The 25219-nt window shown below is 35.2% G+C and overlaps 1 protein-coding gene across 1 annotated transcript; it reads left to right on the top strand.

Annotated features, from left to right (window-relative positions):
- Window positions 1-1302: 1302 nt before the first annotated feature.
- LOC146539679 (uncharacterized) lies at window positions 1303-24129 on the top strand. The gene is made up of 7 exons (XM_085185204.1): window positions 1303-2788; window positions 15871-16133; window positions 16842-16946; window positions 18498-18583; window positions 19635-19752; window positions 20310-20488; window positions 20871-24129. Exons 1-7 carry the CDS (start codon window positions 1825-1827, stop codon window positions 21085-21087), a joined length of 1932 nt encoding a protein of 643 aa, XP_085041330.1. The 5' UTR covers window positions 1303-1824; the 3' UTR covers window positions 21088-24129.
- Window positions 24130-25219: the final 1090 nt, after the last annotated feature.

Raw genomic sequence — 25219 nt, 5'->3', positions numbered from 1 at the left:
TTAAATTATTGTTGCTCTAAAAAAATTAGATTGTAGATTCTTTGATAAAACTAATTTATTAAAAAAAAACGTCGTGAGGAAAAGTTTATAGGGATTCAAGGCTTTGAGCTTTTTTAAGTTTTAGAAGATCATCTTGAAAACTTTAAACAATTAATAATTTGGCTATTATATTTACTATGGTGATACTAAAAGGAATAAATTAATTTTAAGTGAGTTACAAAAATAATTAACGTTGTCCAATATACCATGTAATTTTTTCTTTTGTAGTTATTTATACAATGAAGTTTTATAATCTTTTTATGGCATTATTGTTTTCTATTATTGTCTCGTACATAAAAAAAATGCGCATTGAATAGTTTCTTAAAAGCAATATAAATACATTGTTTTTGAAAAGTGTTGCGAAACTACCTTAAGTTATGAGAAATAAAGCCTTTTATTGCTAAAATAAATTGTATGCCAAAGAAATTGTCTGTCAACAAACCGAACCGGAAGTGTTTAAAATGCAAATGTATGTTTACGAAAGTTTTGTTATCTAATGCAATAATATAATGCTGATTTATGGATTTTACGGTCCGAGTTGGCAAAAATTATTATTATATTTTTTATAAAAACGCAACATAGTACCTACTTCGTTTCAAAGTAGGTTAGAGGTGCTTACGTAAGCTCGTAATTGCATTATATACCTACCTACGTTCTCTTTACGTCCATAGTAAAATACCTAAACATTTGACATCTACTTTTTACTTGTCGCCGTCTCGCTCGCTCTCGCGGGGGATTATTGTTCAAGGAATGCGCGCGTCGGCTAGTCTCGTGCCGCGCGGCGTTAGAGACTAAATTATTGTTACTACTACACGGGCTTAGACCTTACTATTATAGATATAAGGTCGATTTTAGAATTCACTTTGCAATGAGAACGCCTAAACTCAGCAAAAATTCTGTCACGAGACTATCCATAGTGACTACCTACTTTGTAAGAGTACATTCATAAATCTCATTTATTATGAAGTTTTTGTTTAATCGTAATTCTAAACATATAAATTAGTTTGTAATTCGAAATATTATTTTATATATAATATTTTTCGCTGTACAGACAAGCGTCGCTGGAAAGGTGTCCAAAAATAGACCGATAGTTTGAAAACTAAAAATGAAAAGTCCTTGAGAACTAGTCTCGTGGGGAGTGCGTGTACGTCACAGACGGGATTTTTGTAGGTATGTATATCGCTAGCGGCGGCCGGATTGGCCAACAAAGCCTTGTCGGCGGCCATTTTGAACGATGCTGACTCACCAAAAGGTGAAAAATGTACATGAATTAATGCGCACTCCCCACGAGACTATACAACGGTATTGGGCATTTCCCTCGCGAACACAAAATTTGGGTTTCATGTTCCTTCGACCGCATCGTGGAAACAAAAAATATTTTTTTCTACGGATATTTCTATAGTTTCAGAATTATAGTGATTTTCAGTGATTTTTTACATGCTGAATAAACTAACAAATCAAAAGTTACGCACATACGTCAAGACGGAAGTTTACATTGCAGTTCTAGTCACCGAGACCCTCGGACGGGCGGTCGGCGTCATAGAATTAGTGTCTTAGTGATTAAAATATTACTGATAACAATAAAATAACCTGAAGTGCGCTCTGTGCATCGCTAATCTGTCAAACGGCAAGGTGATAATTTGATGTTGTGTACATCGGCTTGGATGTTTACCATGTGTAGCTGAAAGTGTATCGCCAAAGACACGATGTAGCCGGGAGTTTGAGTGATATAGTGAAACTTTTGTCAGTGTTTTTGCCTTATTTTAAGAAAGTTTTCACGTCAAAATGACGGAATCCAATGCACCAGTTAAAGTTAAAACAGAGCGGCCTGATGAAGCTGAAATCAGGGAACTTGCGGCCAAGATGGTGGAGGCGAACAAGGCTAAAGCTTTGGCAGCTTCAGTGGCCGCCGCGAGACCTCAACCAGGAGCTCTAATGGGCGGTCCAACGCCGGCAGTTGGCGGGCAAATGGGTATCCTGAACTTCCTTACACGCAAACCAGGTACACAACCCGCCGCGGCCGAGCAGAGACCCACACAGGACGATAAGAAGACACCAGCACCAGACGAGGCCAGTTGGAAAGGCCACTTTGGTTGGGACATGCTCGGTAAATGTCACATTCCTTACATATATCGGTCCGGGGAGAAGTACGTGGCAGTGCGGATGGTGGAGATCAAACTCCTGAACAAGTACCTGAACTATCTTCACGCAGACATTTACTCTTGTACCTGTATACGAAGCTACTACATCACAGAGATTGAAGCCAGACTCCTCAATGAGATCAACAACCGACACTGCGACGGTCAATTTGGTAGGGAACCCTTCACACAGAAGGACCTTGTGGTGCGATTATCTGATGCCTATGAGTTCTATAACTTCTTAGACGTGTGTTACAACAAACTGTTACGTGGTACAACTAACAACAAGGACAAGTGTGGTTTTATTAGGATAAATAAAGAGTCAGTGGTACCTTACACAGTGCGGGATGGACAGAAGTTTGTCCCACTATTTTACTTTGAAGGTGAAACAGACAATTTGAAATTGAAGGCAGACCAGCTGAAGGGCTGGGACTTGTCATATTTAAAGTTCTGCTGTAAGGTGCAGGGCATTAGGAATGAACTGTTTGCCAGTGAGACATGTTCAGTGATTAGTTTGACGGACATTAAAAGTTACTTCCCACCTGGAACGGAGTTTGAGGAGTATTGGCCTAACAAAGTTGTGGACTCGCAGCTCCTGATTTCAGCAAAGGGTAAGAAACTTGAATATTTATTTTGTTTAATATATATTTCTTCAGTAAATTATTATAACTATTACCCTAAAAACATGTTAAAAGAAATAGTTATTCCAATAGGAAAAATAATTTTTTATTTTATATTAATTTAAATGTCTTATTACATTAATTAAATATTATACATTTTTTTAATTTCACCATTACTCAGATTTTTTGAAACTTCTGTATCATAAGGTAAAGTAGATATTTCAGTATCAAAAATTTATTTTAATGTTTTTTTTGTATTTACATTGTCATCATAAATTCTCTCTTTAATTTGGTAATGTATCAAAATTTGAATATAGCTGTATCTGCCCATGCTTTTTTCTGGACTTGGATTGTTCAAAACAATTCAAATATGTTTGTTTTCTGTGAAAAGTATAATATATATTCCCCCATTGTATGTTGCATTGTAAATTAAGGAATTTGTAATAAATAATGTCTTCTTACACTTTAAAGAGACAGATTAAGAAAAAGCCCCTAATCCATACAAACATGATATAGACAAAAATAAAAATTACATTTTACAGCGTTAAACTTTATTCTGAATATAGTAGTGTAGAACAAAGGGTTAAGAGACTCCATTCTCTAATTTCTAGATTTCAGTGCCACTCTTTGGCTTACGGAAAAAAAAAAAATTCCTGAGATTAATTGAAGATGTTTTTATGTTCTAACCAATTTTCCAAATGATGAATTCCAATGAATGAAAAATAAAAAAATAATTATACTCTAAGAAAGACGGAAGAAGAATAACATTATTAAAAATATGCATATATTTAATTTATTTAACATAAAAATTATATACATATAAATTTAAAATACATATGAATTTAAACAAATTTATATATTTTGGTATTTAAATAAATAAATACAATTTTATTATTTACAAATATATATACTATATAGTATAAAAAAAACACTTATTTTTTTTAATAGTGATTAAAAAAATATTAATAACATATTCATATTTATTGTAACAATTGTTTCAAAGTTTTTAACAAAGCTTAGAAATATTTTCTTCTAATATAAATTACTATATTTGTGCATTCTATACTTTGACAAAGTATTGTCACACAATTTTTCTTGTCCACAGATACAATAATGTATTTAATTTAAATGTTCAAATATTATTTAAAATTTAAGTGATAAGCAAAGTTCAAAATAAAAGTATTTACGTACATACATTATCTATGTTCAAGTCTTATACTTTTAGTAATATGAAACTTTTTTTATAGCAAAGCCAGAATTTAAGAAAAATTATCTCTTGCTTTAATGAATGACTCAGTAAAACTAAGAATGAAGGATATTGATATAAAATTATCATTTTTATCTTTTGTATCATATTTTTTTTATTAGTATTACTTTTGCTTAGATATTGTTTGAGGCAAGTCATCATGCAGTGGCACAAGCATACAACTATAAACGCGAGAGGTTGTGAGTTCGTTTTCCATTCGAAGGAATTAAATATTTTGATTTCTTTGCACAGGCAACTAGACAAAGCGCGGCGTTGAGTTCCGCCACTTAACACTACACACATTACAGCAAAATTACAGTAACTCAATGGGAATGGAGTGTCTTAATACTGGGTTCACAGGTTCCCTCTGCCTACGTTCACTGCTGTATCTCGCACATAGCGGGGTTGCAAATAAAAAAAATAACGTATCTTTGGCTTTGCTTCCTTACTCAAATGGCAGTAATTAAGGGTTCTGTTAGGTGTATGAGACATTTTATGTGCTTCAGATAATTTTAACCAGGCATATTGAAACGATTTGTGTAATATCTCATATATCCTACCTCGATAAATAGACTACACCAAAAAAATATTTTGTGAATTCTAACCAATTGTCTCTGAGATTAGTTAGTGTGTCCAACCAGACAGACTCATTAGTTATAAATTCATTAGTATAATTATAAATTTATTTCTAGACATCAAACACGCATTTATTATACAAAAACTTAATATTTCTCAGAAATATTAAATGACTACATAATGCACACAAGGAAGATGAAATGTTGATAATAATAACGGCGTCGTAACTAAATTCGGCGTACCGAGGGTACGTCAATCTGGGTAGATCCCGTGCGACCGTGGGAGCTATAATGCCTCATACTCATTGAGCCTATACTTTAACTTTACAGGAAAGAGACTCAGGAGAGTTTCATTTAATAATTTTAGATTCAAAGTATTTATACATAGATAGGTTATTTTAGAAGTGCCAAATATATCACTAGATACAAATATTATAAGCTTAAAAGAGCTAATATTAACGTTAGAAGATGTTGGTTGTACTTAGATGTCTGGTGAACGAATTTTCTCTATAAATTTCTCTTGTCCGTATGTTCAAACTTAAATCTCATTTCTGTCTTTTTTTGTGCGAAATAATATATTTCTTGTATTTTTTCTAACTTCGCAATGTATCCCGCACATAGAAGGGTAGAGAGAAAGGAACCTGGAAACCTAATTTTAACATTCCGTTAAGATACTTCCGTTTCCCATTTTCCGCCGAATCCTGGAGGCATTCCGTGTTCAATGGCGTAACTCAACGCCGTGAAACTTTTTCCTACCTCCTACCTTTATAATATTGCGTTACGTTAGCGAATAGTTGCTATTTTTATATAAATAAATATATATTTATTGCTTAGCACACGTTTATTTTTGATTTACTAGAAACCCACTTTGCAAGGTTTTTCCTGTAGAACACGAAGACGGTATTGCAAGCAGTTTCACGTTTTTTCCTTCATAGTAGAGTAGGCAGGGGGAACCTATTGTTAAGAAACTCCGTTCTGTTTTTTTTTTTTTTTTTTTTTTTTTATATTAAATATCCGTCCCTCTGACGTAATCAGAGACTTTATTCGCAATACATTATATTTTTACTGATTTAAATTGGAGAAAGTGGCACTAAGCCAATAATGAGCTTAACTTTAGAATTGTCTGATTTTAAATAGCTTATGTAGAATAACTGAATGTGCGAATGCGACGCTGAATTTATTATTAATTTATTTGTTCCTTTCTATTGCTTTGCTGCCCACGCTCCTACAGAAACTCACAAATGCCTCATGGCTCTCCTTGTCCCTTATCAGTGTTTTTAGGCTGTCCGCTGTTATCCTTTTCCCGGTTTGGATCTCGAGTTGGGCCCTCTCACCACTGTGGACCGGACACTCGCACAGAATGTGAGTCACGCTCTCTGCGGTGCCCGGCTCACAGATGCACGATGGGCTCTCCCTGCACTTAAACCTATGTAAGTACTGGGAGAACCCACCGTGGCCGGTCAATATTTGAGTCAATATCGTATCCATCTTGATCCTCCTGGTGGTCTTGTAGGCGCCGGCCACATCTGGGAAGAACATTTTTGTACCGGAGGCCGTTTGGCCAGACTGGTATCTCCGATTCCATTCGCCAATCGACTTCTGACGAAGAAGTCGTTTGGCGAATGAAATCGGACACGCGTCGTAGTCTGGCCTTTTCTTCAGTTTGGTCGCTAGCTTGGCCAGCTCGTCCGCGCGCTCGTTCCCCTCCAGTCCTGCGTGTGCCTTCACCCAAAATAAGCACACGTGCTTATTTTGGGTGCGACAACGCCTCAGGTTGTCCCTAATTTGCACTACTAGTTGGTGGAGGGACCTTTGGCCTATCACCGACTCGAGTGATGATCTCGAGTCGGTGTATAGGCCAAAAGAGCTGGCCGGATTTTCCAGCATTAGGGCGGTGGCCCTGCACAGCGCCAGAAGCTCAGCCTGGTAGACCGAGCAGTGCGAAGCAAGTTTCAGTTTGAAGGCCCTGGTTTCCGCGTCACCATTCCATACGGATATGGCCGCCCCAACTCGCTCTTCAAACTTACTCCCGTCTGTAAACATTCGCACTGCTTGGCAGTTGTGCCTATCCACCTGCTCTCGGTCCTCCAGGCTGAAGAATTTGAGGGCTGTTCTCTCTGCTGGGTGCTGCAATCCGAAGGGCCCAACTCTCCGCTCGATCTGCCTGTCCCCAAGCCAGGCTTCGGATCTCCCCCTCTTGATCTCATAGAGGGCCGCTGCCTCTTGCACCCTGAGATCGAGTGGCAGCAATCCAGCAAGCACCAGGGAGGCATTCAGGGATACAGTGCGATAGGCCTTGCAAATTTTCTGGGCAAAGCTGCGCTGGATAAAATTCAGCCTTTTTTGGACCCCGAGTTTTCGAACTGCCGGCTCCCACGCGCTGGCCGCATATAGAACTATTGGCTCTATTACTGCTGTGTAAATCTGGCGAATTATTTCAGGGTGTAGCCCCCAGCTCGTTCCAGCGGCCCTAATGAGCTGCTTATAGATGCTGACGACTTTTTTGCTGATGCTATCTACGTGCGAGTTGAAGGTAAGTTTCTCGTCTATGATTAATCCCAATATCTTGATTTCTTTTTTCCGTGCGATGTCCGTTCCGCCCATGCTCAGCCGTGGTGTGTCGTATTTCCGCCTATTCGTAACAATCAAAGCGTTAGTTTTGGTTGCTGCGAATTTAAGCTTGTGTACGTCACCCCACCTCTGAGCATGGTCGAGAGCGGCATTCGCCTGTCTTTCAATTTCAGATGCGGTAACCCCGTGGAACACCAAAACAACATCATCAGCGAATGCTTGTAGGTACACTCCTCTCTCTTTTAGCTGTCTTAGCAGAGTATCCAGCAGCAGGTTCCATAGGATGGGCCCACCGATGGAGCCCTGCACGCAACCCTTGCTTGTGGCTTTACAGTGTTCCCTGCCTGCGTACCTCACCCGTACCCGTCGGTCTTCCAAGTAGCTGTTTATTAGCCTACGGAGTCCCTCGGGGCACTCCTCCTCGACCAGCCGCATCCTAATCGCAGGCCACCAGGCGTTGTCGAAGGCGCCCTCTATGTCAAGTGACACTACGGCCACGATCTTCTTCTCGTGTAGCTTCGATTTTATGTGCTGGATGAGGGTATATAGGGCGTCTTCGCAGCTCCTCTGGGGCATAAAGCCGTACTGGTGTGCACTAATACGTGGATGGAGATGGTGCCGGAGCCTTGCCATTATCATCTTCTCCAGTATTTTGCCCAGCACGGGAAGGAGCCCAATGGGCCTGTACGACTTCGGATGGGCATAATTGTCTTTTCCTGGCTTGGGGAGGGCGATAACTGTTGCCTCTTTCCATTTTCTTGGAAAATAGTGTAACTGAAGGCAACGGTTGGCGATGTTTAGGAACAGCTCGGGTTCATTTGCGATGGCGTGGCTGCAGATATCCGCCGTGAAACCCTCAACTCCGGGCGCCTTCTTCGGATTGAAGGATTCTATCGAGAGTTCCAGTTCCAGGAGTGTAAACGGCGGATCCTGCTCTGTTCCGCAGGCTCCTACACTCAGGTTGTTGGCTCTCTCTCTTATTCTAGCCTGTTCTAATGTGTCTTGTACGCTGCAATCCTCTGGGTAAAAAGTGTTTGCTAGGAGTTCCACCGATTCTTCCGCATTCAACACTTTGCCATCCCACTCTAAGGGTACGTCTTCTGTCCTCTTTGCTGTCCTGTTTATAACCCTGTAAATTCCTTTCCACATCCCTTCTCTGTCTTGTTTCTCGCAGAAAGTTTTCCAACTGGCAATTTGCGCATACCTGGCCTCACTTTCATATTCTTCCTTACTTTTTAGGTACTCGTTTACTACCGCTGCTCTTCGTACCGAGGACGCGCACCTTATGCGGCGTCTTTTTGTTACCATGCCTCTTTTTAGCCTCTCCAAGTTTTCGGACCACCATGGAATCTTCAGACTTTGCTCCGATCTTTTCTTAGGAATCGATCCGGTGCAGGCTTCTGTTATTATTTCTGTGTATTTATCTACTATTTCCTCTAATTGTTCTATTGTATTAATTTTGTTTATATCCAAGTTTATAATTTTATGTTGTGTTTTTAATTCCTTTAGTATTTTATTAAATTTATTCCAATCGGCTTTTTTAGTATTGTATAATCTTGTAGTTCTTTTTATGCTTATCCCATGTGATTTTCTTAATTTTATATCAAAGCAGATTCCATTGTGGTCCGAGCTCGTGAGGCCCTCTACAACCTTCCAGTTTTCGACAAGGTCGAGCACGTTAGGAGTGCAAAAGGTCACATCGACGTGGCTGTGGAAACGCCGTCCCCCCCTTATAGTGTCGAACGTTGGAGTATCTCCCACGTTTAGCACCTGAAGATCCATCTCGTCGAGAGCCTCTAGGAATTCCTCTCCTCGTGCGTTGGTCGTTACACTGCCCCACCACGTGTTCCAGGCATTTGCATCTCCGCCGATAATTATCCTGCCTAGCCCGGGTTCTCCTGCAATCTCTTTTAGCTGGCGGATGTAGGTCCCCATGTGCCTGTCCGGCTCGAAGTAGTAGGACACCAGTGTGATCCTCCAAGCTTTGGTGGCCAGACCCAAGACGACTATATTTTTAGTCGTCAGTCTGGGATACTGGATCACGTCAATGCTGCCGTCTAAGACGGCTATTGCTGCCTTTACTGTTTCTTCCCCTGGCGCATTGTCTTGGAAGACCCTCACCCCTGGATAACTCCTCATACTTCGAACCGAACCGGTATATGGTTCCTGTATTAGAGCGGCTGCCACCTTGTTCTTTGTTGCTTCCATAATTAGTTCTTCTGTGGCCAGTCTCTTTCTCATAACGTTTGCCTGGAACACGCGATATGCCGAGTCCACCATCTCAACTTTAGCAATAAGCTACTGTTGCTCGGGCCAGTGACTCCCAGCGTTTACGGACCGGACACTCCCCGCTAAAAGTGTTGTGATCTGAGCGGCCAATCTTGCCCCTAGTGCAATTTATGCAGTTAGGGGCAACATTTGCAGCCCATTGCTCACATTTTGCTTTTACGTGTGGGCCCCCACAGTGGCTGCAGATGTCGGCGTCCTCCGTGCAGTACTTTCGGGTGTGGCCATAAGCCAGACACCGGGAGCACTGCACGAGGGGCGATTGGTCCATGACCTTGACTCTCTGCAGATCCACACGTAGCGCACCCAGTTCTGTCGCTCTCCTCCATATTTTGGAGGAGACCGACAGCACCAGGTGGCTAGTGTGGGGGTTTCGAGCCTTTTTTCTGTACTTGACTTGAACTCCGTTCTGTTATCAATTTTTGAAACATTCCGTGATACCAGAGTAAGAAAATGCAAACAATTTAAGTATAATTAATCATTCCTTGGAGTGGGTTTTGAAATACCACACTCACATACGTTAGTCAGACGCTTTCCCACTACGCTACGACAACCTTAAGTTATTATTAGGGTAAAAATATTTTCGTGTTCATAAAAATGATGTAGGAACGCAGAATTCTTTGAATGGCGTGGCTTGGGCCCTTATTGTTTTAGAACAATACAATTAAAAAAAACTTATACGACCATACAAAAGTGGGGACCAATTTTAAATAAATAATTTATACATGTTGTTAACTATTAGATTAAATTATAAAGTTACGAACAGCGGCAAATCGTCTCACTGTAAATGCGACGGTTTTGAGTTCGATTCCCACTGGGGGGAATTCATTATTTTCATTTTCTCGCTCTGCGGAGTGTCTTAGCACTGTGTGTATATGCGTGAAGTTTAAGAACTTTACTAATGACATTCAAAAACGAAAAATGTTAAATGTTTTAGGGTTATTGTAACAACTTTAACATACTAATTATAATTTTAAAAAAATCTTTTTTTTATTGTTTAAAATCAAGACCGAAAGACTCATAAGGATATTTAAATGTGTCATAAATACATAAGTAATGCTTTATTTAAATTGTCAAACAATATTATATGATACTAGCGGACGCGCGCAGCTTCGCTTGCTTATTTAGGGGTGAATTCTTATAAACCACGAAACATGTGTTCAATGAAATATTTTTAAGAGTCTAAATTTCAAATTTTATAATAATCGGTAGCGTTTTAGAGATTTTTCCATACAAATTTCAATCCCTTATTTGCACCCTTAGAGGAAGAATTCTAGAAAACCATGAAACATGTGTCCAATTATATACTTTTAAGAGCCTGAATTCAAAATTTTATAAAAATCGGTGCCGATTTAAATTTTTTTCCATACAAACTTTCAACCCCTATTTCACACCTTTAGGGTTAAAATTTTTAAAAAACCCTTTAGTGGATGTCCAGATTACGAAAGTAAACATCTGTCCAAATTTCACGTTTCTACGCACAGCGGTTACGGCTGTGCGTGCGTCTTACCTCAGTCAGTGAGGACAAGTCCTTTTATATATATAGATAGATTAGACTAGTGACTCGCCCGTGGCTTCGCTCGCTCAAACTATATTGTTGTTTATTTAATAAATTTGTTCTTGTTTAAAGCGCGGCGTTGTGTCCCGACACTCAACACGGAATGCCTTAAGAAATCGGCGAGAAATGGGGAACGCAGTGTCTTCACACTAGGTTCTCTTTGCCTACCCTGCTGTATGCAGGATACATAAAACACTAGCGTAAACCTTAAAAACAATTGGTTTGCAACATGAGAAACAACCGAAACTCTCTTTCGTTTTCGTAACATTTTTTATTGTTATTACACTCCTTTTGATCATAGCGTGATTATAATGTAGCCTATAAGCCGTCTCTGACAGAAGGACTATCCAAAAGTAAAGAATTTCTCAATTTGAACCAGTAGTTACTGAGATTAGCGAGTTCACACTTATTATTTTTGTATATTTAAAATTTCATATATTTTTGAAAAAATATCTTTATATTTTTATAAATAGATAATAAATTCTCTTCTTTATTATTTTTCGGAAAACAATCACCTTCGCTAGATAAATTTACTGACAATCAGTACAAACGCTATAATGTGCCACAAAGAGCAATAAACTCAATCAAGTAACCGACGTGTCGGAGATTGACAACGAATTTTATATTTATTTAATAATTTTATATATTTCATAGATAAATATTTTAGAAAACAACTCTAACCCGTGCTCCTCTTGGATAACGTCCAAGCACTCCAGCCAATTGAGCCATACGTTCTTATCGAAATGCGTCGAAATTCTTGTTTTTTGTTTTCTAAATTTTTACTTCAAATATTTAGCTTTTTTAGCTTTACATTGCCTGAATCATCCCGCACATAGCAGGGTAGGCAGAGAGACCCTAGGAACCTTCTGTTAAGACACTTCCGCTCTCCCTAATTAAGTAGGAATTGTAAAAATAGTTTAAATTAAACATTCTCCCTCCCCCCAAATAGAAATAGGTACTTTTATTTATTTTGATTAATTAAGAATATTCTTTTGTATTTTCGATACGTTTATAATAATAAATACAAGTAGTCTTCAACTCCGTTTACGCGAGTTATAAAACGTAAAATTCAGATTTTCCCTGTTCCCGTAGGAATCTCCCTTAGGTCTCCTATACGTCCTACGAGGTACCTACATTCCAAATTTCAGCGTTCTGCGCCGCTAAGTTTCGACTGTGCGTTACTCTGCCAGTGGCTCAGTAATGGAAGATTTTTATACTAATACAGATTTCTTTATTATTATTGTTTTATCCCGGATATAGCAGAAAAAGTAAAAACAACCTGTGAATTTTTAAGTTCCCATTAAGACTCTTCCTTTCTCCAATTTCCGCTGAATTTCGTAGGCTTTGCGTGTTTAGTGGCGAAACTCAACGCCACAAAGAATTAAATATTTAATGTAATATCTTAATTTCCTCGCTCTGGTGAAATGAAAATATTAAATATTTTATTTCCTCGAATGGAAATTAAACACAAAGTCAATCGCGTCTACACTCACATGTTTGTGCCCCTGCACCTCTACTTGCTTCAAATATGGCCTATATTTTTACTTTTAGTTAAATATACAAGAAAACAATATTCAAGCAAACTTTTAATAACTGAACCCCAAAACTCAAATCTCGTGACCTTTCAGGACCCCTATAAAACAACGTCGCGCCAAAGTTGTAAAGTTCACAGAGCGCGGGTTTTGTTTTCAAAAGTCGAAACTGACGAATAATTTTAGTTTGAAGTATAAATTTGTCCACAAAAATATATTTGTTTGTATGTATGTGTGATTTCAATGGACTAGCCATTTCTCTAAAACGATTATATTTTAGTGTATTTGAGACCATTTTGCTTAAGTTGAACTAAACTTTGTATGGTTGTTTTAATTTTTTGGGATATGAAAGGAATTTATTTATTATTATACACTTTGGTGTTAACTTAAAAGCTATTGTATTGTATACTAAAAAATAAAAATGAAGCAAAATTTCCTCGAACGGGAATCGTATCTACACCATTCACTCATCGTGACTTAAAACACACAAACGTGACACAAAACGTGACAGAGTCTTATGTGAGAATTACTTTAATTGCCTTGGGTTTTAATAAGATCGATCTGGCTTTACATTATACTAGCTATTACTCTCGGCTTCGCCCGGGTGTCCAACTGGGAATAACTAAGAGCTGGGATGGTCTTGAAGCTCTCAAGTTATATCCTTTTTGCAACATATTTCAATGTTCCTTGGTTCCTATTGGCCGTAGCGTGATTTAATATAGTCTATAAATAACCTTCCTCGATAAATGGACTATCCAACGCAAAAAGTTTTTTTCCTACGAAGCAGGAGTTCTGAGATTAGAGCGATCAACCAGACAAACTATTCAGTTTTATAATCTATCTATCTAAGATTATTTGGACAGATGTTTATTTTCGTAATCTGGACATGCACTAAGAGGGGATTTTGATAAATTTTAACCCTAAAGGAATGAAATAGGGATTAAAAGTTTGTATGGATTTTTTTTTAAATCGACACGGATTTTTATAAAATTTGAAATTCAGACTCTTAAAAATATTTCATTGAATCCGTGTTGCATGGCTTATTAGAATTCACCCCCTAAACTAAAAATAATTTTATAAACATTTATAAATATTCGTAGGCCCAGGTCAACTAGTATTAGTATAAATGTTAATAAAATTAACAACAAAATAAATAACAATAATGTTATATTTTATTTTGTATTGTTGTATTTAGGCAAGACATTAATTACACTACCGCTTGGCAATTTTCCTTAAACCGCAGGTCAAGATCACTTTTTATTTAACAGCTAAATGCTGTGACGTAGTCTTGAAAACATTTTTTTTTATTGCCTATAAAAATATTTAAATATGGCTTAAAATTATGCATCTTCTTTATTTATCTCGCTTACTGGGTAAACAGAAAAAAAATGTGTTAAAAAAATCATTTCTCCAATTGGCATTTCAACTCACGACGTTTGCGTTCAATTAGATAAAGGTATAGAGAAAGTTAGACCTTTATCTATATGATAAATCATTGGTAGTAATACAAAATTCTCCATGCAATATTTGTTTTTTTTTTCTCTTTACGCTTTATCCCTAACGGAGCAGAGAAAGCGGAGAGTCAAACGCTACATTCTCTGCATACCTCGCCTACTGTCATCAACCCGCAGTGACATTCCCTCTGGGTGTCCTTGCTTTACCTGACCTTGCTCTAGTATCATCGATAGTGTGTGTGTGTGTGTTCTCTAAGGTTAACCGAGGTCGAGTTCGAGGGGGGGGCCCTCTAAAATATTTACGTATTTTTTTTAAATATTTAGTACATACATGAAAATAATACATAAGTATATTGATAATAAAATAGTTTATTGTGAACGTTATACGCACTAGATACTTCGTTTGAATTAAAAAGTGGTTGATATTGAGGTTAGACCTTCAACACAGCCTTGACACGATAAAAATAATTTGCGTTGGCTATCTGTGTACAAGTTTCTTTTTTGTGTGTAACGAGACACTAACTAGTTATTATTTATAACCCATAAGATTTCTGTTTTCACCAACTGGACTTAACCGGACTGGACTCTCCACCTCTCCGGCGTCACCGGAGACTTTTTAAATGTGATATACTTTATTGTAAACAATTTATTATGCTCAGCTGGGTTTGACTTAAGATAGATAAAAGATGAGGTATAATAAATTGTCACCTTAAATGACAATAAGTAATAGTTTCCTCCCTATGTGATACATGTTAAACTTTTAAGTATAGGTACTTACCTATTGTTTTTTTTTAAATATAAGAAAGACGTAAGAAGAGAATCTTATTTAATATTATTTAGTTTTCCCAGAGTGGAATTTCAAATCATTAGAGCCACGTCATTTCTAAGAAAATGTAAATAAATGATGTTAAAAAATACAACATTCTCATAAAAAAGTATTCAATCTAATACAATGTAATCCGGCTAATTGAATTCAAAGGTATTTTACGATTTTATAAGGCGACCGTTGTCTATTCGTAGATGAAAAGTTCAAAGCAATTTTACCATTATAACAGTATAAATGCTTGAAATAACGCTAACCGTATGGTTACGCTTGTATTTCACCTTGTATTATTATTATATTTTAGATTTTTTTATTAATAGGATATAACTACTATGTTGTTTTTTTAGTATCTCTGTACAGAGTGTTCGACACTCTCTTCCCATTAGGACACTTTGGTTCCCCGTTCTCAGCCGAATCGTGTTTGATATGTCAACATACAATGTCAAATATAATTATATAGGGCAGGAAAATAAAAAAATCTTTATTTCCAAAATTAAAATTTCCATTAGGAGTTTACACTTGGCATAGATGATTATTAAAATTTTATAAATATTACATGTAATATCAACAATCGTCTCGCATTTTGGTAGACTGGGCTCAGCTCTCAGTTAAGAAAAATGAAAGATGCTAAGATATTAGGTTTTAATTCTATTTTCGATGATGGTGATTGGAATATTTTGAGATCTTTATTGTTGTGCAATTAAATAATAATAAAAACTTGATCTACACGCATACTTGATTTTCTTTCTTAAATATTTATTACTTTTTTATTTATTATATTTATATTTATTTCGTGAATAATAATTAGTGCTACAGATTTTCATAATTTTTTTATTATTCAACATTTTTTTTAGTATATTACATTGTTATAATATAAGCTTGTCTTAAATAAAAAACGATTGTTAATATATTTTAAAAACCCTGATTTTAAATAATAATTTGAAACAACTTATTATGGTATTTTTGTTTAGTTACTGTATCTTGGCTTATTTAAATCAACTACTTATCTGCTAATCATTTTATTACAGGTTCAGTATCAGGCGGTGGGCAATGGACCCGCGCACCGCCCGCGCCTCCCCCGGGCGCCGTGGGCGTGGGGGTTGGTAGCGGGGTATCTATAAGCAATGTCCCCTCGCGGGGCAGGCGGCCCGCCCAGAGGCATGCTTCAGCCTCTTCGGCCATGCAGATGCCGCACGCTGGCATATCAGCTGCAGCAGTACAGGCGCTGTCCAACGGGTGGCCCGGATCGTTAACGCAAGCTCAAACGCAACAAGTGTTGAGGCTAGCGCAGGTTCGTTTATATAGTTAATTGTGTAAAAGAATATATTATTAAGCCTGGTAGGTAGATAATCTTGTGTTAAGAATCTATTTTCTATCAGTTTTAAATACATTGTGTTTCTGGACTGGGCAAAAGGCAATTGATTTAAAGTATAATCATTTTTCAATTTAGCTTGTTTTCCTTATTTATAGAAAAATCGCATTAACTAAATTTTATTGGTCGTATTATATAGTAAAATATTATTTCATTACATGTTAATTATATGTCAATGGCAATTCATTAAGGTTTTTGTTTATAGGCGGAAACAAGAGAGATATATTGAATGTACATAATATTGTACAGGTTAAGTAATGATTCGTAATGTTTATTTTAACTATTCAATATTCGTCGTTATTTTATTAGTATAACTTTTTTAATTTATACAGATTTTGTATTTACATTCTTAAAAACATACCAACTGCCATTAACATTAATAGAGACGCATGTGGTTGTAAGTTTGTATCTATATTATAGATGTCTCAGTCCGATTACACTGTGTGCCGATGCTTCCTGTATATCCCAATGCATATTAAAAATTGCAGGAAATGGGGAGCCTAAACATACATTTACTGTTTTTAAATTATATATAAAATGTAACAATATTGTTTTGTGATAGGTTGCCATATTTAAAGCCTTAAAAATAAGTCAACCCGTGTAAAAATAGCTAATAACATTTCATAGGCCCAAGTGGCTGCGCAGGCGCAGGCCGCGGCGCGCTACAGCAACGCCATGGCCGCGGCGGCCTCTCTCCCCCAGCACAGGTCACAGCACAGTAGAAATGTACAGGTATGGTTATTACTTAAATTATTTTTCTTGTCTTTTTTTCAACCGACTTTCGTAAGGTGGAGATTATTTTGTTTATAATAGAAGAATATGTAGAGAATTTTAGTTTAAATTGGACTGGAATAAATGTTTATATGATGATAGGTTTATTAATACTATAAGTATTATCTATTAGGCTATTTGGAATTTATACCCGGACTAGCGGCCCTCTCGCGGTTTCACTCGCGTGAACTATGTTATTATTAATTTCTGTCTCCATGGCTACGTCCTAGTGACGTCTATGCGAAATTTGAGACTCCTAGCATTTAGTAACGAATGACAAAGACAAATTAGTAACGAACTTTCATACAAACTTTCAACCCCAAAAACAACCCCTTAGAAGTCGAATATTACAAATTCCCGTCTTAGCGAGCACCTACGTCCTATAAGTAACTCCTATGCAAAATTTGAGATTCCTAGCACATGTAGTTTCTGAGATTTCGTGATAAGTGAGTGACCTTTCGATTTTATATATATAGATAACCGCGTGATTACTTAATTATTATTAATAAATAAAAAACAATAATACTATACGTCAATTGTACGATAAGACTATTATACACATTTTTATACTTGTTGTTTAAAACTTTTGAGTACAATTTAGTTAGAAAAAAGTAACGTTGAAATTTTACTCGTTATTTCGAACTTTCGAATACTATAAAAGTATTTGCGGTGTTGAGCTTCAGCAGAATTTGGCTGAAAGTGTGCAACAGAAATGTCATTACACTAGGTTTTCATCTGCCTAGCGTGCTATGTGCGGGATACAGCGTGAAACTATGAAAAAGTATTCTAGGAGATCAATTCCGAAAAATAAAGTCCCAGTATATCAAATAAGAACCGCAGTATATTAATAACAGTATTAATATATCACTTTCAACCTATTTACAATATTTACTTTGTTTCATTGCTGTGCTCTATAAGCTAATATATACACACATTTATAGCTAGTATTCATTTAAGAGTTACGTAGGCTACACTTGAGTGTTTACATTATGATAATAATATGATGTGCAAAATTTTAATTTCTTGATATCTTTTATTAATAATTAGTTTTATTATTTTGTTCACCCCTGTATAGATTTAAGTTTATGTGGCCAAAATAAATTATTGATTGTTTTTTTTGCTTATGCATGTATATCTACTATACTATAAATATCCTACATATATCTGAATTGTAGTATTAATGTAAATTCCATGTTACGACCATATGACTCAGTGCGTATTTGTTATATAGGAAAAGAAGTTGTTTCTACAAGGTATAGTAGGTGTAGGTCACAAGTTTATTCCCCATTATTTATTTTTTAAATAATTTATTAACTTTTTTTTCATTACCGTTTCAAATGTCATAAAAGGCAATAATAATCTTGACCTTTTCATTACCGTGTCGTACAAATATTTTAAATTGAACGTAGTGTAAAAATACTCCGTTCTCTCAATTATTAACTTCAAGACCCTAAATATATATAAAATAGCGTATGCATTTAGGTGAACCATGTCTGTTATCGTTTATTCCAGTTTTCCAACAGTGCAATTACAATGGCGATGGGTCAGCAGCCACCCCCACCTCTAGTGAGGAGTACGGCCAACACCTCTACTATGAAGTGAGCAATTATTATTTATATTAGTCTTGTTTTATTAAAAATAATAACAATAATAATAATAATTAACAATAAAATATATTCGCGGTTTAGGATCCCCCTCTATATATGTATGTCGAGTGTAAATACAATTGGCAAACAGGAAAACTTGATTAAACAGTACAGCGTTTTGTACACTGTGGTTATAATTATTTTTTTGTTTTATTTTTTATTATTTCTCCCTATATTTATGTATGTGTTTTTAGTTTTGTTTTAATTTACTAATTTTATTTGTTCTTGTCCAAGGATTAAGGAAATTAGTAGTGAGTGGGCGTAGATTAGATAAGCTTTAGTTAGGTATTGAAAAGTTTAAGTTTATATTGCGTAATGTCTTATTAGTATATGTATTGTATATTTTATTACTGTTTGTTTGATATATTCCTCTTATTTGCAAGATATATGTATAGAGAGTGTTTGTTAGTTAGTGTCCAATCGCCATTGTCTTGTCACTGCTTTTGTTTTGTTAAATGAAAGTCTTAGTGATGAAATTGAATGGAAGTCATAGTTTTTAAGTAATCAAAGTTAATAAATAATATTTGGGTATTGTAATATGTTTTATTTTAAATTCAATTAATATTTTTTCGTTAGAAGACGTCAGTAGATACGTTGACGTCATTGAAAATGCTGTTTTGCAATTCGGGTTTTCCGTTAAGCGTTAGTTTTATTGTAGTTAGAGATGTTTTTAATACATAAAACTAATACATAAAAAGTTCTTTTAATGTTATGTTATGTCTTTTAATTGTGTTTTCATTACCTATTTTATAATTAAGGAAATCCCAATTAACAAAGAGTTAGGGAAAAAAAATAATATAAAAATAATACTTACAATAATTAAACCTAGGTCTGTAAACTAAAGAATTTTGACAATATTCATTTATAGATATCTCATTATTATTCAGGTAATCAAATCCATAGTTTTGTATCTTATCGATAAGGTTAGTTAGGTTAGTGACTTACGGACTTAGTGCCTTATGGGCCTAGTGACTCAGTGACTGTATCTAGTGTCTTGTTCCAGTTCGCCGCAAGTGAGTGGGACCCTGAATGGCCACTCAACCTCTCACAGCGTGGACACGCGCAAAAGGCTCACGCCAATACCAGACATCAGTATCAATGGCAACCATACGCCGTATAAGGTTGGTATTTTTTTACTTTTAGCTTTACGCTGCTTGTTAGTGTTTTTTATTTTATGTATTTAGAAATATAATAATACAACAAAGATAATTACTAATTTACTTGTGAAGTCAAGAGTATTTGAAAATATGGCATTTATAAAAAATATATATTGACCCTTTTATCCATATTTATTTATTTCACTTTGTTACTGTACATATTCGCATATGTCTAGTAAGAAAGTGAATAGATACCCTAATGGCAAGATATTTTTTTTCTCACTAAGGGTAGTTCAGAGCTTCGGCTTGCTAGAGAGTAAAAGTGACAAAAGTTTTTCGCTTGATCTCTTTTGTCAGTGCCTATATCTGACGTTTTTATGTGTTTTTGTGATTTATTCTTAACATTATTTTGTACCATTTTCCTTTTGCAACCTAAATCTGTTAAACAAATATTTAGCTCCTAAATAATTTCACCATTTTCAATTGTTAAAATGTTGTTAATTGAAACTAAATATTTGCTCAACAGACATTAACAATTATCAAATTAGACTACAATTAACAATATGCAATAACTCTTGTAGGTGCAAAAAGCAGTAGTAGAGAACACAATGGTCCCCTGTATCAACGCCAAGCCGTACCAGTACGCTGAACTCCTCATGACCCTCCCGGACCTGGCTAGCCACTTCTTCCCCAGGGTTCCGTTGACTACTTGCAGAGCAATGCTCGATGCTCTCGGATTGACTCTGTTTAGGCCTAATGCGTGAGTGTTTTATTGTTTTTATATTAGGTGTTACATACTAGTCTTGGCCTAATCGGGAGGAAAGTAATCAAAAGTAAGAGAATAATAAAAAGTAAGAAATAATTTTTAAAATCTATATTCAGGGTGGCCTTACTGTACTTTATTTTAATTCATTGAGAAGAGAGTTGAGTGCTAGCTTCCCATTACCCCGCATATAACACTCTAGGCGAAAAGAACCTGAGAACCTAGTGTCAAGACAGTTTGTTTCTCTCAACACAATTCCATTACCCACTTTTCGCCAAATCTTTGCATTGTCTATTAAGTGGCAGAACTCAACATAAAAATAACTAATTCTCAACCAACATAAATAATTAATTATTTAATTCCTTTCTTCCCATTCCAGAACCCAACTCCAAGTGCTCCGCAACTCTGGCAAGTGCAAATCGGCAGCAGCTGGCGACAACAATATGGCATTGGTTCAGATCCGGGATGTGATGCAGCATATGCCACAGTTCAAGTACATGATGAGGTCAGGGTTGGGAGATGAGGCACCACACCAACCCCCAAGACCTGCGCATGCGCCCCCGTCGTCACATGCAAAGAGGGCGAGAGCGAATTGATGGAAATTATTGATAATATTCTTGTATATAGATGTGGAAGGCCTTTAGAATAATAGAAAAATAGAAAAGCAAGAAGTATTGGTTACAATCTATGTCGCTAAATGCATGCATGCACAGCCATGCAGCTTATGCCACAGTTCAAATGCACGATGAGGTCAATTGGGTTAGGCTTTCTGAACTTTTACTCATAGTTTACTTTGGAAGAACATAATCAAAAATAAGTTGCTGACTTTTGATAAAAAATTCAAACGATTCATTGAAATGAATGTTAGTTGAATGTGAAGATTGCGTAAGGGAATCTTGTATATGTTGCATTTATGAAGAAAGCATGTCAAGATTTTTTAATACTTTAAATATCTTTATTTGGGAAGTGTATAATTATTATTAAATTCCAATAATTTCCTTCTACAAGAAAGCTATATACTTATTATATAAGGAGGATATAAAAATATATTTGAAATTTCATTTGGGGATCCGTGTGTTATCTACTTAAACACTGATAGTGAGATGTGGACTCTTAAAACTTATAATGTAAAAAAATATTATTGTTAGTTAATATTTTGTATTGTGGTTACACTGCCATGATTCTTTGTGACTTTGATCGCGCAAAATGAACGCGAAAAGTGCTCGAAGTTAATTATAATTAGTATCATCACAAATGTTAAAATTAAGTCGACGTTGTGTCTGTAAACGCGATGGTTGTGGGTTCGATTCCCACTCGGGGGTATGAATTATCTTCAATTGCTCGCTCTGGTAACAAGACAAAGCGCAGAGTTAAGTTCCAAAGCTCAATACGCGATGTCTCATAAATAGAGTCGTGCGTGGGGAACGTAGTGTCTGAGCACTGGGTTCCCTCTGCCTAACCTGCTATGTGAGATACAGCGTGAAGCCGAAAAAAAAGTTAAAATGAATGGAACTTATGTTCAGGTCAATTTCTATATATATTGTTGTATAAAATATATGTTTGTACATTGTACATACATTGTAAATCGCAGATCTAATTTAATACAATCTATAATAACTATTTAATAGAAGACTGAGAATTTTATTTTTAATTATTTCTTAGATCGAAAACTATTGATGTTGTGTACGTTTAGATTTTTTAGTTGGTTTCAGTTGAATGTGTTTTGGAAATTTTATGTACAATTTAATGTGTATATATAATTTTAGTGTTGTATTTCGGTCTCATCGTAAAATATATATAGAGTTGAAAGTTCTTAATATTAATGTACTGTTTCATTGTTAACCATATTATAAGTCATAAAATGTAATATGTTGGTTTATAAAAAATTTGTATGTGTTAAAGATAAATTGCCATTTGTATTTTATATACAGATAAAGGTGGTTATTTTATTTGAGATACACTTAAGCAGCAGTAAATAAAGAAAACCAGCACATTAGAAACTCAATTATCCAAACTCAATTGTTATTGTTCATATCTATTTACTTGAGTAATCGTTTGGAATAATACAAATTTCAATATTTGGGGTTTAAATTATGAAACAAAATATATGTTCATAAATATGATTTTGTATATATTTTTAATATTTATAGTTATATTATTACTGATACTTTTTTTTCATAATTCATGTACCCCGCCCAGTCGGTAGTTCGGATAATATCGAATATATAAGTGAAGGCCGGATAGTAGAGTTTCCACTGTAACAAAATAATCTTACACTGTCGTCAGTAATTTCAAAATAAAAACTATAAACTTCATCATTTTTGAAAATGTTATATTTTGTTATTTTTCACATGCTTTTAAATTTCTTAACTCTATATATATTTTTAAGTATTATAAATACTGTTAGTGTTGCTATCGCTAAAAAGACATTTTTATACTAAATTAAAATGTACGCTGTATTTGTATAAAATACGCTTGAAAATTATCATCACAAAAAAATCACAACTAATTTTATTATACAGTTTTGGTTAATTTTAAAAAATGTAATTCTTATAAGTCAAGTTGCACATATATTATTAATTTCTAATGAAATATTTTTTTCAAAAGATTCTTGTAAAAGAGTGTGACTTTTGCAGAGATGCGAAAATATTGTAGTGATATGAAACTTTGACCACAAAGATTTATAATAGATTATACATTATAGTAATTATAAATTAATTGTAGCTATAATCAAAGCAAAAAATATAAAACTTTTGTCATTGCTGTGAATTTGTATATGTAATGTTTGCAGTAAAGCAATTGGTGCGTTGCATGTTAAAGCCCTTAGTTGCTTGTGTAATAAATAGGTCAGGAACTATTTCTTTTAATATTAGTTAATTTATTAAACAGTATCCTAAAAATAATTATTATTAATGTTTGGTTATAATGAAACTTATTGATTTAGTGATATAATAAAAGAAAACAACAGATTAGATGAAAATGTGTAATCAAATTTATTTCTTTTTATTTAGTTTATTAATGTGTTCCTGATCTTACCAGTGAAAAGTATTGGATAGTTTATTTTAATGTAAGTTCACAATTAGATGAATTTAGAACTGGTTCCTATAGCTAGCTAGCATGGACTCATTCAAGACTTCTAGAATATATTGTTTGTTTCTTGTATTAATAATAAGTATGTACATTATAGTAAAATATAAATGTATATAAAATATTTCATTTCTTAATTTATTTTATATTAAAGTTATATTAAAATAAACATTTTACCAGTATGCAATCTGTAAATAAATAATAGTGCCTATTTCTAGGGTGCATGATTCAAATAACATTCCCACTTATAGAACGAAGTCTTGAGTAGTAGCCATTACGTTTGGATATGTCTGAATTAGATTGATACCTACCACAATTTTATTTATTTTGGTATAAGTTATATGTAATTGCGACGAGTTTTTTTTAAAAACTTGAAGCATCACTTTGCTAACAGAGCTGTGTACATTAAATGCTAAATTATTTATGGTGTAGTGTTAAGTAACAATATATAGTATTTGATATGTTATGACATTAAATAACGATAGCTCTCCAGATTGCAGTGTTTGTAGAGTCTTTGACTCTGTATTTTAAAATAAAAGAATTCTTTATTAGTCAAGTTTTTATTTCTCAGTTTGACCCTTTAAATTGTTGTTTTTTTAAATATTTTTTACTTTTTTGTTAAAATTCATTATGATAATGATAATCATGATATATCTTTTTGAAATTCTTGTACTGATCTCTTAAATTTGATATATTATGGTATTCAGAACTAATTTTTTTTCAGCAAGTCCAATGGAGTCCCACAGCCTGCATGGTTATTTTTTTTAACGTCACCTTTTTAAGAACACTTGGGCTGCTAAGACGAATCTAACGATACTTCAATTATGTAAATCCGTTCAGCGGTTCTGGAGATATGAGGTAATAAAGAATATTACATACATACAAAATAAGCGCGAAAAACAACCCTTCGTTAGCGGTTAGGAATAAAAAATGGTGGTACATTGAGGGCATTATAACGCAATGTATAATTATCATCACCTTCACGCTGTATCCCGCACACAGCAATATAAGATAGTGTTAAGTTAACATATAGTGTTAAGCCACTCCGTTCCCCACTTTCTGCCAAATTTTGGAGGCATTACCTGTTGAATGGATCGACACCAGAGCGAAAAATGGAAATATAAACGTAAATAAATACTTCACTTCCTCGAGTGGAGATCGAACCCACAACCATCCATCGAGTTACAGTCGCACCCTTGTGCCGCTGCGCCATAATATCTAACACATATATATAACTAGCGGCCCGCTCGCGGTTACACCCGCGTGAACTATGTTATTATTAATTTCTGTCTCCATGACTACGTCCTAGTGACGTCTATGCAAAATTTGAGTCTCCTAACATTTGTAGTAACGAAGTTTCATACAAACTTTCGACCCCAAAAACAACCCCTTAGAAATCGAATATTGCAAATTCCCGTCTTAGCGAGCACCTACGTCCTATAAGTAACTCCTATACAAAATTCGAGATTCCTAGCACTTGTAGTTTCTGAGATTTCGTGATGAGTGAGTGACCTTTCGATCGATCCCCGTATGGCGGATGTTTAAATTAGTTTTGGGCTAGGCAAAGCTTCCCCCATTAAAAAATTAATATTATAAATTGCCGAATCAATATCTCGAAAATAGAGCTGGATTATACTGGAG

This window comes from Heliconius melpomene, chromosome 4 (assembly GCF_056956725.1).
Source record: "Heliconius melpomene rosina isolate 202511_hmr_F chromosome 4, ASM5695672v1, whole genome shotgun sequence".
Lineage (NCBI taxonomy): Eukaryota > Metazoa > Arthropoda > Insecta > Lepidoptera > Nymphalidae > Heliconius > Heliconius melpomene.
Note: the sequence above shows the minus strand (reverse complement) of the source record. Positions and strands in the feature narration are given on the sequence as shown.